Genomic DNA, 18,007 nt, shown 5'->3' with positions numbered 1-18,007 from the left:
GGGACACAGGACACTGCTGAAGCTCATTGTGGTGCTCAAAGCAGCATCCAAGCCGTGCTCGCTCAGGCTGCCTGCACCCACTCACACTGGCACTGCCAGGGCGCTGCCAGACACAGCCAGCACTGCACCACAAATAGGTCTCACAGGCAGAACTGTTGCCCCTTCTCCCAAATCCAAGAAAGTCCTTCCCAGGGTCCAGCAGTCTGAGGACAACATTTTTTTCTCTGAGAATCTCCTTGGACAGCCTGAAATGCAAACCTAAGCACTGGAAGCATTCACCTGCAAGTAACAGTGACAAGCTGGTAATATTTAACACCTTGAAGAAAAAGAAACAAACAAAAGGAGGGAACAGCTGGAGGCAAGGCAATTTCCCTGCCATCCCTGAGCATTTATCCTCTCCAATTCATGTTGACTGAGAGGCTGAGGCGCCCTCTCAGCCTGTGCAAAGGTGCTCACTGCCTCAGGCAGGCTGACATGAGGGGCTCTCCTGGACATCTCTATTCCTTACTTTCAACATCCTGCATGCCTCAAACAGGAGTCCACGCCTGGGCTGAGGGAAGTCGTTTTTCTGTCTCACCAGAGCTGCTGAGCAAACCCACCACCACCCCCTCCCGCCCCAACAGAAGGGAGAAGCAGGTGGGCTGGTGATTGACACACACGTCTTCCAAATAGGATGAAGTCTGCAGAATTCACTTCCACAGCATCCCACAGTCTTCTGTAAGTCTTGATCAAATCAGGAGTTGCCTAAACCTCTTAGCAGCAGTCTGATAATTGGGGGACTTAACTCCACTGCTGCTGCACGACGCCAATGATACATACACTTCACATATCTTCTATTTTCTGCACAATATCAACAGGTCTGTGATGTTCTCATAGCTTTTAGCATTCCAAAATATGAGTAATTCTATTAAAGTCAAGGCACTGCTGCAAACTCTTGGTGAACAATTCCTTTCCTTCTAATCCAAGTAGATTTTGACCATATCTGCATCTCCAAAAAGGAAATAAACAAATAACAATCCACATTTTTTCCTCGTCATAGCATACCTCTGTGAGAAAAAGTGTGCCTAAATAATAAATACTAAAATATATGTGATTGGCCAAAGTTCAAAGAGATTCTAATCAAGAAGGCATAATCACAGCAAAAGGTCGCATTTAATTTGATTGGCTCATTTTTATGCAGAAAAACTTGGTTAGGAAAACTCGAAACTCAGTCACAGGACCTGATTTCCAAATGCAGTACACAAACTTGACACTGGATTTCTGTTTCAGAGCTGTCTCCCTATATCAGCACTCAGATAGAGTGGGCCACAATGAATCCCAGAGAGTGTCTGAATACATCCCCTGCACTACCAGCCAGTGACTACACATGACACAGCTGGCAGGCAGAGGCACATTTTGAAAAGTGTTTTCCTCTCGAATTAAAAAAAAAAATATTGCAGTTACAATTAACAATTTCACTATTTCTAACTTTTGTAATCTTTTAATTACAATGATGGAATCACTTAAGATGCTGGATAAAGGCTCTGCAAAACCACAGATATGGTATCCCTTTATCAAAGGATGGCAGGAGAAGGAAGCTCATTTTACACTTTCAAGGATTTTTGTGCCATATGCTGACAATATTATATTTTAATAATTAATTGTTCATCAAAGGGAAAGATGAAGAACAGGGATGCTAAATTCAAAGTTATTCAAATTGCAAAAATGAATAATGCATAACTTTTATATTAAATACACACTGTATTAAGTAGTCTACATTTCATCCAACTCTGTCTTTCATTTTTAAACATTTTGAACTACAATATGAATAATCAAGTAAAGGAAGCTTATTTAGACAGAGAAATACCTTATTTGAATGCAAACTGGAAGTATCCGACTATGATTAATTTTTGGTTATCAATTAGGGAGGGTTTTTTCCTAAGCACTTGGGAAGTCATAGTCAGCTGTGAAAAAGAATATTTCTCAAGGAAAAAGTAGCTTTGCTAATACACAGTTTAAGTAGGGCAGGGTGTACTCGATCTAATTTTTCATGGCTACAAGCAATGCTCTAAGTTTTCATTAATGAATGCCAAAGATTAAAATGAAAACATACATATAATTGGATTAAAATGACTACTAAAATAGATGATAATCAATTGATTATGCTTTAAAAAAATGTAACACTTTTGAAAACATATCATTCTTTTGTATTGTTTGCCATCTAGATGCATGGTGCAGAGTTTTAGAAATCAGAGTCACAAAGATCTTCACATGAAGCTTAAAGAAAAAGGGACTTTGAAACTCCAGTGCCTGCCTGCCATATCCTTCAAGAGCATATTGAAACAGTAAATGCCATGAAATTAAAGTTCCTAAGACCTTAAGACAGTTTTGAAAATGGCAATTTGAAGTCATATAATTTCAAAGATTTCAATGTTAAGTCAGTTATTGTTACTGGTAAAACTGTAAGGAGAATAATTTCCAGGCTAAGCAAGAGCATTCACTGATTATCACAGAAATATTTTTAATACATCCACATATATACACATGCACATGGGTGCATGTATATATAGTTCCTACTAAATGAAAAAGAACAAGGTTGGAAATAATAACAAACCTTTCTTCACTGTCTTTTATTATCAGCTCCTGTTTCCCATTTACAGTGCCTGGGATGGGCTTGAACTGTGTCCAGGAGGCTGGGAACAGACTGAGTGGAGTGAGGAGTTTTAGGAGGAAAAAAGTGGAAAAGGCTGGAAACTACATGACTGATGAGACAACATCTGCTGACAGGTACTAGGAAATAACTAGCAGACCAAAGCAATAAAAGACAGCAAAGCGAAGGTGTTCACCTGCAAACAACTGTGAATCACTGAAATCAACGCTGCAAAACTGACCCTGAGCCACCTACTCACTCTCACATGTAAACCAAAGCCCTGCAATGCTCTCTTCTGCTGCTCCTTGTCCTCCTCCCATCTGAGCATCCAAACAGAAATATAAACAATCAGGAAAGCAGAGCCCCAGAGATCCTGACCCTGAAGACAGGCTCTCGAAATACTGAACGTTCCCTTGGGAAAGAACAGTAACCTGCTGCTGCCACCAGCGCTCCCAGGTGATGCAGCAAAGAGCAGTATCCAAAACATCTCCCCATTAATGCAGATTTACCCACAGGTAACAAACAGCAATGCTTTGTGTACAGCACCAATGCTTGGAAAAACACGTTCACTCTAACACCTCAGAGGTAAAAATAGCAAGCACCACAGATTCATTGTTGACCATTAAGACAATGAATGTGGCATTTAAAATACTAAGTGTTCTGCAGTATGAAAGGACAATATTGTATTTAAACTCTTACATTCACAAAAAACAATTAGCTGAGCCACCTGGTAACATATTTGACCTTCTGATACACCATTCACATCTGCCTCTTGGTCTGTGTCTCACAAAAGCAAAGTGAAAAGTCACACCCTGCATATTCTTTGTTTGGGCTGAGAAATCTCCCCAGCATTTTGCATGGGACAAAGGGGCATTTTCTGCACAACCTGACCCAAACGCAGAGCAACTGCAGACATGCTTTAAAAGCCTGACCTATTTACATTCTTTGTCAAGTCATCACCACTAGCTCTGAACTAATACTAAATTGTGCACAATAGCTTACTGAGCAGAGGAGAGAAATCAGATCTTAAACCAGATACCAGCAGTGGATCTCCACCAACTACTGCAGTTTTCAGAAGCTGATGCCAACAAATATTATTTTGAAAGAGCCAACAATTGAACATTTTGCCTTCAAGGACTTGACTTGCTAAAAATACAGTCTGTAAATCAGTGGAAAAATATAGACCAAATCACTAGAGTAAGAGGCTTCTTGAGATACGCAGGTAAACAGCACACAACTATCTGTGATCAAAACTCTTTTAAGTCTAACAGGAACTTGGATTGGACATCACAAGAAAACAGCTATATGCCAAGTCCATTTATATCTCATGGAATGCTTTGGGACTTTCATCATGATTTTCTGTAAGAAAACAGGAACTTGGCTGCATTGAAAACAATATCTTAAAATGAGCTTCTTTCCAAAATTAACGTATGTGCAGTGCCTGATAGGTACCCAGCTACACTTTGAATAACTGAAATCTGCAATACCAATATGAAGAGCTTTGAAAGTCTCCCAAATTTATTAAACAATGTTATTGCCAATTTCATTTTCACAATGAGCCAAGACATTCTAAAGCTTCTGCATTCAAACTTTTAAAAAGCAAACACACAAAAATAATGAAAAGGACACCGTGTTGCACACCAACTGAGCCAGAACTTCCCAGATAAAGCAGGTAGCAAAGCACAGCCAAGGACCAGACTCGTGGGGGTGATTCTAAAGATGACATTACAAATGTTATATATTACTTTAACTGAAAGGATCATCAGATGAATGCTTGCTGTGTAAATCCTGCAGGAAGAGCAGTATCTGACAGTTCTCTGTACTCATGGTAATTCTTGTCATTTATTGTGCAATTATTTTTCTCACTTTTTTTTTTTTTTTTTTTTTTTCTAAGAAGAGCCTCTGCTGAGCAATGTAAGGAGCTGTAAGGACACAGCAAGCACAGCAGGGCAGGGAGGAGGGGAGTGAGATAATAACACAGTCCTGCAGACTAATTTAATCTGAGACAACCAGTGAGAGGAACAAAAATCCAGGAGGAAGGAATAAAAAAGGCAGGTCTCTTATTCACAAAATAACCATTTCCATGCACATGTTCGTCTCAGGCTTAATTTTTCTCACTCCCTTTCTTAAAACAGCTTAGGAGGAAAAGGCTTAGCTGCAGAGAAGAGGTCTTAACTCTTTAAAGAAGGAAAATGTTATTCTGAACCTTTCCTGCTTAAGCAGTGCTGATGCAGAGCAGCTGTTGGCATTCTAGACTGGGATAAGACTTCTCCAGGTTTCACAAAACCTGACCTGAGGCAGAGGTACATGAGGCTGGACAGGCTAGGAAACTAAGAAATACAGGATATGCACCAGCCATAAGAGGAAAAAGAAACTATGACAAAGTTTAGAGGAGAGGAGGATCCCTGGTAGAAGCTGGGCTGAAGTGAAGCAGAAGTGCCCAGAGCAGCACGGATTGTTCACATCTGTTTCTGCAGAGCCAGAGCAAAACCACATATTCTCAGACTTCTCCACCCATCATTTCTCAGTGAATCCCCAAAACCCACCAGCATAGCACCCAACTCCTACTCCCTGCCGATGATTTGTTCATATTTAACATCAGCTTTAATGCCTAACTTTTACAAGTGCAATCTTTTTTGTTTGAGTTAGTTTTTCTGTGCAATTATTAATTCTCTGTCAGCTTGCTGGTCTTTACTCAGCTGTGACCAGCACTGCTTTTTGCAGAGCAGACAGGTGAAGGACCAGAGATTTCCAACACTTCCACCATTTATTCCTTTAAATGATACAGACCCCTGCAGCTATGCACAGAGCTGCCCTATATAAAGGTGTGAACTTATCACCTCTGCTCTCATCTTCATTTCCCACTTCCCTCCTCCTCCCCTTTGCTCCACAGCAATCGTGTCCTGGCCCCTTTCACAGGGCTACTCTGACTGTGAACACAAGAACAGATCAGAAAACAAAAGAATATATCCAGCTCATCCCCGAGGAAAAAGAAATGCTCCTCCACGTTTCCTTCTCAGCTTAACACACGGTGTTGCTCTCCCTTTGATGGTCCTTCCTTGTTCCATATTGAGCTGCTGCTTTCTTCTGAGTTTTACTTTCAAAGATGAGGTCCCATGGTATCACATCTCACCTTCACCCCTCCCCCCCACCCTTCTTCTCTACAGCCCCATGATATTTGGTGTAGAAGGCAAACAGCTTGTCAGGCAGTGTTATGGTTGAAGTTCAAAACAAAAGAAAAAACGTGTCATGGCGCTAATGGTGTTTTCTTGTTATTATGCATTCTGGTGTGATAGATCCACAGGGTAACTAACACTGCCTAGATTGCTTCTTTTTTAGTGCTGATTTATTTTAACAGGTTATTCACTGATTTTTCACCTAGGACAACTGGAGAGATGTGCAACATATTTATTCTCTATCCTTTTCCATTATTAAAGTAGTTGTTTCAACTGTATTTTGGTAAGTCCTCCCCAGCAAGACCAGAAATTTTAGTAATCCCTTGCCTGACCACTTCTGGCCCATCTCAAGGGAGATCCAAGACTTCACTCTGCTCCAGTTACAGCTTTTTAAGATCTTTTCCAACCTCCTTTTTAAATAAACCAAGGTTCCTCTCCTCCCCTCACCCCACCGCATGTTCACAAACAAGCAACAGATGCCATTGATTCACTTTGTACCTAAGCTTTTGATCTGGAAGCACTTTGATTTTCAGAGCTCACTTTTGACAAGGAAGGTAATAAGAGCCCCATTTTTGTGACATTGAGCCTTTTCTGCTGTGGTAATTTATTTGTGCTCTAATAATAATTTTCTGCTGATCAGTGTAGATTCTTGACAACACCCAAAGAGAACAGGACAGAGTGACAAAAACATGGTTTCCATCACCCTGAAATCTTTTCCAGGGGCCTGGGGTAGTGTGGGCTGCTGTCCCCTCTGACAACACTTTGCCTGCACAGTAAAACAGGACTGTGGTCCTGTGCAGAGCAGCCGTGCCAGGCTGGGAAAAGGTGAATGTCAAACAGCCTCCAGCACTGGGTGCCACCCCAGGACTGACATCAGGGAAGAAGGCTCATTTTAATGCCTTCCAGGCAGCTGCTAAAAACAAGGAAAAGGCTTCTCTAAGAGCCTTACATACAAAACAGTACCAAAAAGGGCAAATCAAAGACAGCAAAGGTGGAAAAAGCAATGTTTCTGTGCAATAGCTCCATCCTGACAGGTGCTCCTCTGAGACCTTGCTGGAACGTGTGGCAGGCAAAAGCTTTCATGGCCATTTTAATGCAAATCAATTGTATAACACACACTCTGGTATTTCAGCCCCTATTCCCACAAGGGCACAATCATTCCCTCTGAGGCCTCAGCAGCCTCCTCAGCCCTTGCACAAGAGCAGCTCCTTCCTGCCCTGCAATCCTCAGCACCACAAAGAAGGATGAGGAGTAGAGGGGCTCAGGACAGGGCACCCAGCTGAGCACCTGGGCAGCAAAACGGGCAGAGGAGTCAGATGTGCAGCACCAAGACTGCCCCATGTGCATTGCAAACACAGCCAGGAGCCAGTGACTTTTTTACCTGTGATCCAACTCCAACATGAACAACATGCATCATCCTTCCTGCCAGCACCAGCATTGCTGGAGACCCTTCCCACCAGCTTTCATGATGAGGAGAGCATTTGCAGAGGAGCTAAAAAAGACCCCCAGCATTCAGAGCTGAAAGAACAAGTCAGCCCCAGTAAATGCAAAACCCACCTGCTCATACCCCATCCCTTTCCCAGGGAGGGCTGCCCACTCCCAGCTGTCAGTCCTGGCTGGGCTCTGTGGCAGACACCTCTCCACGTGCCCTGGGGCAGGGAAAGCAGCAGTGAGAAGAGCAGGCACCTGGCTGGCAGGAGGTGTGACAAATCCTTGGCAGAGTACAAAACCAAAAGCAATTTCAAAATCAGCAACAAGCATTTGACAGCTCCTGTAAGAGCCTTCTCTGATCCTGTGCTGCTCTTGGAGGGCGGATGCAGGAGCTGGGGAGAAGTGTGGGAACATCCTGTTCAGCAGCAAGAACATGGGGCAGACCCCAAAGCATTATCATAGATCCAGACATCATCTGCCAGTTTGGTACACCATGATTTCCCTTCCAGCTAAGAAACTTTATATGGTTGCTCATGTAAAATTAAGTTTAATGTCACCATTAAGATTCTACAAAATTATACCTGGAGATGAGGAAACAAAATCAACTAAGTAGCAACTAAGCCTGTATTGATTTTTATGTGTATGTTTCTCTATCATTGTTACTAAGCTGGTGACACTGTGAAGGGCACAATTATTTATGTTCCATCAAATTAGTAAGTAATTCAAATCCCTGATGAAATATCAAGCAAAAATTGCTTTCGCTTCTACAGAAAGTACTTATGACTTTGGAAATGTCTGCATACCCCTGGAAGGGCAATGTAAGAATACAAGAACTTGACAGAAAAAAGGAAAAAGGATACAAAAAATTTTTTAAAAACCCCATCTCATGATTCATGAGTATCATCTGTGTATGCACCTGAGTGTTAGCAGATCTGTCACCACAGTGGGGACAGCCAGTGTGGGAGCCCTGTACAGAGTGGAGTCCCCACACAGGGCCAGGCCTTTGAGTAAATGACAAAAAGAGGATGATGAGGGTTTGTGTGGGTGTGCCATTCCCATGCTGAGAAATGAATGAGTGTGAGTGAGGAGTGAGCGTTCAGCACAACTCAGGAAACATGCTCTGCCAGATGGAGGGAGAGGGGCAAGAAAGCCTCAATCCTTGTAAATATTCTTAATTTTACATCATATCTATGTGCCTCTGTATTGTGACAACCACCTAAAACCAACATGGTGATGAAAACGTTATAAAATGCAAAGAAACTTAAGGTTTCAATTTTGCCTTCTTTTGTTGGATTCCTGCTTGATCCAAACACTCTATTCAAAAGCCACAAGAGTTTTTCACTGTGTTTCAGCCAAAAACTCCATGTTGCCTGAGGGTCCCAGTTGAATGCAAGGCAAATGGAAGTCAGGAAGAAGCTTTTCAGATAAATTCATAACACTGTGCTCATGTAAGATGCAAGTAAACCACATCAAGAAAAGAAATGTAAGAATCTGGAATCAAACCCTCACATCTTTACTATTATTCTATATAATAACATTAAAAGAGAGATAATATGAGAATTCTTCACTGAAGTGTTCTATCAATATTTAAGTTAAAGAGAATGATCTCTTTCAACAACTGCTTTGCAGGAGGAAATTCCTTTACTCCAACCACCAAAAGAACCTTAGAAAAGGCCTTTAATCAGGGCCTTTGAAACAGGAAGGAAAGCATGATTTTCCTCTTTTTCTTCCTTAATGTTTTGAAAAGGAAACAAGCTATTGAAACATATCCTTTACTTGAAACACTAGCAGACTTCTGTGCATTGTGTGCAAAACAAAAATAAATGTCTTTTATCCACCCAGATTTTGCTGTGGGTAAGACAGCACGGAGATGGACTGATCATTGTGTGGTCAGGGAATCACAGCCTGGGGACCAGCCACATCCTACCCAAACAATTAATTTTGGGAATGGAAGAATCCTCTAAGGAGACACTGGTGTGATTATCCAGGAGGGGCTGTTTTGTCTGAGGAGCAAGACAGGGAGCAGAAAAACCTGATGAGGTGGCCAACACATTGTGTGCTTGCAGGGGGTTGGAGTCTTGGAATAGAAAGCAGGTAAAGAACAAAACTAGAAAGAGATCCCAGTCCAGATAAATGGCAGCTTGGCTGCAGTGTCAAATTACACAGACATTGAAAAAAATCTCGCAGCCTAACACATCCCAGCTTTGCTTTTGCTGGCCTGTTTTGTTATCCAGCAGCAACAAAGTAATAACTTCTATTTTTGTGGAAAACCACACCAGTTTTTCACCTCAGTGTGTTGTTTTTATTTCACAGCAGAACACTGCAATTTATAAGCAGCAAAACCTAAGGAAAATTCTCTAAATGAAGGACTTTATGGCATGTTATCTTTTAACCCGTTTTTCACTGTGCTTGGATTTATTTGCCTTCCCAGTTGCAAAGTTAAATGATTCTGAAAGGAGAACAATTAATCCAAGATCCTATTTGTTTTAATCTAACACTGTCAACTAGTTTTAGGTTTGCAGTCAAGAGAAAAAAAATGTCTGTTAAGCTCTACAGCACTAGCTAATGTCTAAAGACAATCCTCAGAAAAGGTACAAAGATGTTTTATCACGGCACTATAGATGGAACAGAGATTTATTATTGTACTGAGCACCATTCCAGCAGATGCCTTTTGAATTACAATGAGATTATTAAAACTTTACAAATCATTATTTTAAAACCTGACAAGAGTACTTTGGGAACTGGAGCATCTTGATGTCATTGCTGATGATGCATTACCTGCGGTAAGGCTTCAGGAAAATTCCCAAGTAAAAAATTGGTTATAAAAGTATAAAATATATTAATATTTATTTTAGTACCTGCTATAAGTTCAAGGATAATAGGTATATGCATCAGAACAGCTGAATGATCGTATTTATGCCAGCATTAGAAAGATGTTCATCTGCTGCAAAGTTTAATTAATTTTCATAGATAGTTAATTTTCTGTTTCATTATCAGTTCCCTAAATTTGAAAGACAAATAATTTATTTACAAATAGAAACTTCAGAGAGGTGTATTTTTAGAGCAAACAGAAGATAAATAACAGAGTGAAGCATCCAGGCTGCCTTCGAAGTTCTAATATGAATGATAGATTGCAGCAGGTTGTGATTGATAACTTATGCATTCTGGAGCACTGACTGAAAAGAAACAAATTGTTTACTGTTCACCCTAAACCATTCTCAGGTAACAAATGACTCTGATCTTTACCTATCAAATAATGCCTGTGATGCCCTTAAACATCAGTGAATGAGGAATGTGTGGGCTCACTGTGTCCTTCCAGGGGTGACCTGATCCCTTAAGGACAATATTTCTGCCCCTCTCCCCTTCCCAACAAGTAGAAAGTTTAAGTAGCTACTTACCATGGTGTACAACGCCCTTCAACCCATGGATAATGGGATCCAGTGCTGAATTGTCCCTCTGGCTGACCTAGATGCAAAGGATACAGGATTGGTTACATCTACTCTGGCATTAGGCAGAACAGTTTCAGTTCAATCTTCTAACAAGAGAAGAAAAAAAGATGTTACCTAACAAGCTGCTGAGTTCTCACATTTACAACAGATCTTCACCAAATGCCATGGGTACATGGTGTCACAAAATAAAGTGAGGAAGGTTAAATAAAACCTAAAGTGTCCTCTGCATTCTTTAAAACATTAACCAATTATGAGCCTTGCAAAGCCTAAAAACGCAGAGCTGATTTTTCTCCATCTACTCCTCCTTTCACAGAGGAGAACTGCTGTGATAAACAGAAGTCATCTCAGACCAGTTCATTCCTTACCAACAAGGCCATAAATCTGGTGCTGCCACTGCAGTCAGGGAAGCTGGATCCCTTTCAGCCCTAATGGAGTTTGGCCTTGGCATCTCATTGCTATACATATTTTTAAATTTACTTAATTCAGTGTCACTTGGACAAAGGAAAGGCAAAAGAGCTCTGTGAGAGGATCTGGAAAAAAATAATCAATTTTTGACAGTGTACTTGCCTGTACTGCCAGACCAAACCCTGTAACATTCCTTCTATCACTCAGAAATTGCCCACATCCTCCACAACAGTGAGATCCACCACCAGAGAGAGGAGGGAAAGACAGCAGGAAGGATTAACCCTGTTGAGTTCCACAACTTCCAAATTAAACCCATCATTTCAGTCACTTACTTGCACGGAGACGAGGAATTCACAACCAATAATGCAATAATACAATAATGCAATTTTTTTAAAACCTTTTACCTCTTCAGAGGTATTGTAGGAATAACTCACAATTTCTGTGAACATGTTCCACTATTTAAGATAGTTGCCAATTTACTTTTGGGAGATAAATACTGCCATGTATCTTACTCATGGGGCACATTCTTCCTTCTCTTCCCCACCAGCTTCAGAAGCTGAGCAGTGTTGATAATTTCTGGATGGACAGCTCCTAATGGGCAACACTTCAGATACAGAAGAGCTGCCCTGTATTTTACTGCCTGCTTATGACCTCAATGTCGTGAGGAAAAACAGAGTTTAATCACATTATGGCTGTGCATTAATGTATTTGGAAAGGAGTGGAGACAAAAGAAGAAAACCCTGAGAAAGGAACACACTGATCTATGGAGGGCAGAACCAGCTTGGAGCTGCTCTTAGGAGGAGGAGATCACTGACCACAGCACATCCAAAAAATGTGCTGTAAAAATATCACAAATTTTAATAGCCTGAACAGGAAAATTGGAATCTACTGCCCAAGTTTCACAAGCACAAGTGCCTCTCATCTTGTCCTTCCTCCCCCTAACTAATTAGGATTCTTAGAAACCTCATTATCTTCTCAGCCAACTGCATTGAGATAAACCAAAACAAACCACTTTTCTTTTTCTGTTCATTTGCCCTATGAACTACTCTGCTGTGTTCAGGACTCGTTCTCATGCACTTCTCTAGAGACAAAATGGTTTGGTGTGGTAAATGGAAATTGAAAATCCTCTCCTCATCACAGTACTCCAGAACTTGCAATGATCATCTAGGGCAAGAAATGCAATAAAATTATCAAAGCAGCAAAAGCAGCTTTGAAATATATACAGCTCAGATGTTACTGGACATAACACCATTACCCTGAAGGCTGCAAGCTCTTTGAAGCATGAACTTTTATATGCCCAAAGGGGTGCTCTGTACACTTTGGATCCAGCATAAATAAAAATCACAGGACAGTGCACCAAATTACCCACTTTGTAGGTTCTTTCTGACATCTGACAAATCAAAAAGAAACACTAAAAATACAGGGTCTGTTGTGTGACACATTCCTGCATCTTTTCCATTTATCCAGGTTTCTCTAACCATGGGCACCATTGGAAAAAAAAATCATTAAAATGCTACTAGCATTTAAGGACAAGAACATAAGAAAATATTGCTCTGGATGCAAACAATGTTTTATTTATTGCTGCCTAACTATAAGTGGTAAAGAGTTTTATTCTGTTTACTTTGGTTTTATGTCTGGTGACAGCTGCAATCAGTTTGAAAAAAAACCAAATAGACAGAAAGGATCATAAAGGTTAGAACTCTTCCTTTTGGGATTTTGTGTCAAAGTAGATCAATCCTTAACCTCAGCCCTGGCAGCGCCCCTTTAATCTGAGGTGGTGTGGCTGTATAGATCCAGCCATGCAGCCTCTTTGATAGCACATTCTGCAGTGAGCTGTGCTCTTCAACAGCACAAAACCAACAGGCACAGGATTGCTATGGAGGCTGGAAGGCAAATGCTCCATGCATCTGTAATCTTGTTTCCTCCAGGGCTATGGGGAGCGGGATCTCATGTTTCTTTAAAAATCATATTCAAACAAGTACCACTTGCAGAGATGTCAGTTCAAACCTGCATGGGATATAGCTTTCTTTTCCTTCCAGATACCTTCCTTCCTCTTACCTTATGTCCACACACAGCTCTCTCACACCTCAGTACAACTGCTTCAGGATCTTGGCAAGACCATTAGAAAAGTGACCAAAAGGTTTCTCATTTTGTGGAAGGCTTTGGACTTCAGAACAAAAGTTTTCTTACATCTTTTTCTTCTTCAAATCCTTAAACAGCCCAAAAAACCCACCTTGATTTTCATCTCTCTATTTTTTTTTTTCACTTCTTTGTATCCTTTTTCTGCCTGTGTTCACAGTGGAAATCAAGTTTCTGAAATCCAAAATGTCAAGTTCTATCCTCATTGCTGCACATCTCTGGTTTAACTGGCCTGCAGCTACCACACTGGTTGAGATCAGAGATTCACCCATACAAGAATCCTGTCTCTGATAACAGCTGATACTTAAAAGAAAGGAAGGGAAGAAAAAAAAATTTAAAAAGTAGAAGGAAAAAAATCTCCAGAATAAGAAGTGTCCTTCTGACCTGCTTTATGATTCCATGTCATGAAGCTTGAGCTTATATCCTCCTACAAAGTGTTTTTAACTTTCTTTGTTATATATGTGTTCCCAACGTGTTTTTTTATGATCTTATTAACATATCCTGAAGGACAACAGCAATGAATTATTCAGATTGATCTTACATTCCACATTTCTGCTGGCACCTTAGAGAAAGATCATACATCTGTAACTGGGTCTGGGCACTTTGGCTTCACCCAACACATGCCTGTCAAAGCTGGCAAACCTTTTCTTGTGAGTGAAGAACTGTGAGTTTCCCCCCTATTCCTTCAAGAACTTACTGGAAGAAACACCAAGAATGACAAATTTCTTAAGCCACAGGAATTCCAGGCACAAACACAAGCCTACAATGCTGCAGAGTGAGTATTAACAAACAGATGGAAAAGCATCCTGAAATTGCCCTAAAATACCCACAGTACCACTACTACAAATGTTGCTTGCTGTACAAGATGTTTTTGCTCAAAACTGACTAACACTCTATAGGTCTGCAGCAAACAGATGAAATAATGCTTGTGTGCATCATTTATAATTGAAAAATGCCTGTAATCCTCTTCAGCAGAAATAAATAGGTAACTGTCATGCTAAGCACAATGGAAAAACAAACACTGAGATATCATTAAGCAGCTTCCTGTGCTAACAGAGCTCTCACCATAGGGTAAATATGGGATGAACATGACATGAAGAAGCAAAATCTTTTGTTTATTGTACCCTTTGGGTGACTTCAATACCTGGTGCACATGCCATTCTGAATAGAAAGAATGGCTTGATGCTAATACAATGAACAAGACAAATATTTGCAATATGGGAAAAGGGAAGGCACAAGTGACCCCATTCTGCAGCCATAAACCAGGTATGTTCTTCACATGAAGTCATGGTGGAAATCATACTCTAGACAGGTGAGATTTCCTTACAGCTCCTGCATCTGATGCAGGGACTGAGAAATTACTGCTCCTTCAGTGAACAAGGCTGATCAGCCGTGAGCTCTATTGACAGCACTGTTAACACCTCTCACCAGCACAATGTGCTGTCCCTGTGCTCCAAAGTGTTGCTTCTACAGCTGTACCCCTGAAGGCAGGCCAGGGAGCTCAGCCCCTTCTCAGGATAACATTAATACTCCAAAGAGGACAGTTTCAGTGACTGAGCAGAGCAGGAATGTGAGCAGAGGACAGACCAGAGCACCTCAGCCAGGCTGACCATGCCAGTTCAGCCACCAAGCCACAGCATGTGAAGATAGGCTTTACTGGGCAAGGTACTACCCCTGTGCTGCTGCTGCACTGACCTCAGCTTGTCCTCATGATTTAAAAGACACAAATCTGTTCTCATTTTCTATCACTCACTGTAGAGCAGCCAAAGCTCTCTGTTCATCTGATTATTTTATAGGACAAAATAATAACCAGATTAGAACCTCCTGGACACCCTGATTTATCAAAACTCAGCAGACTTGTAAAGTGTTAAAATTTATGCCACATGCTGTATAATTAAAGCCATATGCTAAAGTCATGTAAGTAATCCATGACCTGTCTTTCTGCTGGAAACCGTTCCATGAAGCTGCAAAAAAGATCTCAGGCAAACATACTGATCTCACCATGCTCCTTTTAGAAACACCAACAAATAAAAACAGGGAAACCCCCAAATACACACTGTGGCAGTTAGAGAGGCCACATAGAAACATCAGACCTTGACTCTTAAGACCTCTGTCCAAAAGACCAGACACCCCCATTGCCCAAAGCTCCAGGCAGCCTCTCTGAAACCCAGATTAACCTCCCACCAGCCAAGGAGGTCTGGAGGGAGCACCACAAAGCTCTCTAATGATCACTGGTACCAGCTACCTTGTGAGAAGTAGGTGAATATTAACCATTGGAACAGATCAGGGGTAAGGAATACACTTTCCTTTAAAAATATTTTGGAAGAAAAGGGTGTGGGGAAAAAAGAACTGGAGAAAACTCACCTATTTGGGTTGATACAAAATACAAATTTCTCTTTCATTTCCACCTTAAAAATATCTGGCATTTAGACATTAAACTGTCATAAATTTGCAGCAACTGCTTTCAAGCTCATTAAATGGGCTCACAGACAGTATTGCAAAGCATCTCAAAGTGAAGGAGAATGCCACAGTCGGCTATATTGAAAGGTGAAATGACATGCATTTTGTGCAAGGCAGAGGAAAATGAATGGCAACAATTTTGTGATACAGTACCTGAGCCTTTCCCCTCTGAATAGTGATATAATTTACTTTTCTCTCCCACTGCAACATTTGGCCCTTGACTTGGAAACTAAATCTTCCATCTATCAAGCCTTACCCATCTGCTAAGTAAAATGGCCAAGAAAATCTGCATGCCTTGAATTCGATATAGCCAGCTGCTCCCAGAGTGCTGAGCATTAACATCCAGAGACCATCCTCTCATGCTGCAAAGGATGCTGTCTGCCAAGGATGAATGACTACATACTTAACCGTGGCAGCTGAAGCCAGTGACAATGGCTGACACAGAAAGATGCCAATGTGTCAAACTCTACTTTCAATTACAACACTGAAAGTCAGGGGTAATATTCCCCCAACTGTGTGCCTTCAGCTCCCATACAGCCTGCAGTGAAGATATACAACTCACCAGCAAAAAACCTCAGCTCCAAGCGCTCTGTACAAACAACTAAGAAGAAAAAGAAAACTGTTACGAATTAACTAGGTTGCAGAGATTAAATTGTCCTGTAGGGTTTCAGGACAATCAACATGGTTAAACAATTTATTCTTCTATCAGCTCAGCGATGTTGGACAGGTGCCAGTCCCCAATCTCTGTGGGAAAGGACCTGATTTTCAGTTGGTTAGAACAGAAATTAGAAGAATCCCATTATTGTTAACACTGTGCCACACAATACACATTTTAACATCACAGCAACAGGATTTAAAGAGTCCAAGATAATCACCATCAAAAGAAACATTCTTTTCTTACTAAAGGGAAAGCACTAGGGATATTGCTTTTGAAACTCTTCAAATCCATGTCTTCGGAGCCAAATAATTTCAGGGCCAGCTATCAGCTTGGGCAGCCCTACTCCTAATCCTTCTGAACAACGATGCTTCAACCTGCATCAGTCTGCAGCACTTGGAAAGGATCCTGGCTCTGTGGTCCACACCCTCCTGCTCTGCACTAACTCCATTGTCCCACCTCTTGCTTCTCTCCCTTTTGAAGTCCACATTGCAAAATCTGATTGTGGATAAATATCTAGTTTCTTAAACATTACTGAATAAAAGGAAGTGAAAGATTTCAGCCGGATCTGGAATGCAGATGAACAGATATGAAAAGTTTACATGTGCTTTGCTTTGAAATAAAGCAGGAAATATTTATCTGGAGCTTTCCAGGAGAGCTGATGGGTGAGAAGGGATACTGGTTGACACAATAGCACACTGAGCTATCTATGAAGCCAAGAAAATGCCTACAGAGCTCCCAACATAATGATAAGCTAGATTTGGTGCTCTAAGTTTTTCACCTTCACAAGCACCAAATGATCCAAGAATGATATATTCCTGCTCCTCCACAGATGATATTTTCTTCCATCTCCCCCATATAAGCTATAATTGCACATCTCCCATATGAGCTGATGCAAAAGGACAAATCTGGCCAAAAGCCTGCAGCCTGACAGAGGTGAGCAGGGAGGCAGAAGGCATTTGCTGTGTAATGAATGGACTGGCCAAAGTAAGTATCCTGCAGAATATATCTGTAAGGGAAAACAAGAAATGGAAACAGCCCCCTTAATACTTCAATTTTCTACTCATGTGTAAAATCAGAGAGAATAACAGGCACCCAGGCAAGATATGACACTGAACCTTAAGGTGGCACAGGCACTATTTCACACAGATACTACCACGACCTTTGATTTTTTAAAAAATGTGCATTAGCACTGATTTTGTCTTTGCCTATGGCAACTGGTTTCAGGTTTAGAGATGTAAAGGCAAACTCTGTTGAGTTAAATTTGGGGTTTGGCCTTCAGGTATTAATAATTCTGCTATGAATGAAAATATACTGAAGTCATAGAGGTGCATATGCTGGAGGAGGGGGTGCTCCTAAATGTCTCATTCACTATGTTGTTTCAAGAGAAGAGAAGAAAAAGTTAATGAGTCTTCCAATGATTATTTTAAAGAGAGTAATGGGTGTGCATTGATCCTTCTAGCTAATTCCACTTTGAATAATACATCATTCTGACTGAAAGCTTGCTAGTGATGTATGAACTTCATATTTCACTACAGCACGGGAGGATATCTCCTACCAGGGTATATTAACTAGCAGTGCCAAAGAGGAAGCTCCACTTTTGCCTTTACTTTTTTGAAGTCCACAATGGTTTTAAAAGCTATTGAACTTACTTTGGGGTCAG

At 41.0% G+C, this 18,007-nt stretch overlaps 1 protein-coding gene across 1 annotated transcript in view; it reads right to left on the bottom strand.

Moving 5' to 3' along the window:
• Positions 1 to 18,007, bottom strand: part of PTPRG (protein tyrosine phosphatase receptor type G) — a 391,447-nt gene that overhangs the window by 98,983 nt on the left and 274,457 nt on the right. Inside the window, exon 6 of the mRNA XM_084214136.1 lies at positions 10,635 to 10,701. Within this exon, the coding sequence (XP_084070262.1) occupies positions 10,635 to 10,701 (67 nt within the window). The remainder of the gene's footprint in view (positions 1 to 10,634; positions 10,702 to 18,007) is intronic.

The sequence above is a fragment of the Fringilla coelebs genome (assembly GCF_963513975.1).
Source record: "Fringilla coelebs genome assembly, chromosome: 13".
Classification (NCBI taxonomy): Eukaryota; Metazoa; Chordata; class Aves; order Passeriformes; family Fringillidae; genus Fringilla; species Fringilla coelebs.
This window is presented reverse-complemented; position numbering and strand designations above follow the sequence as displayed.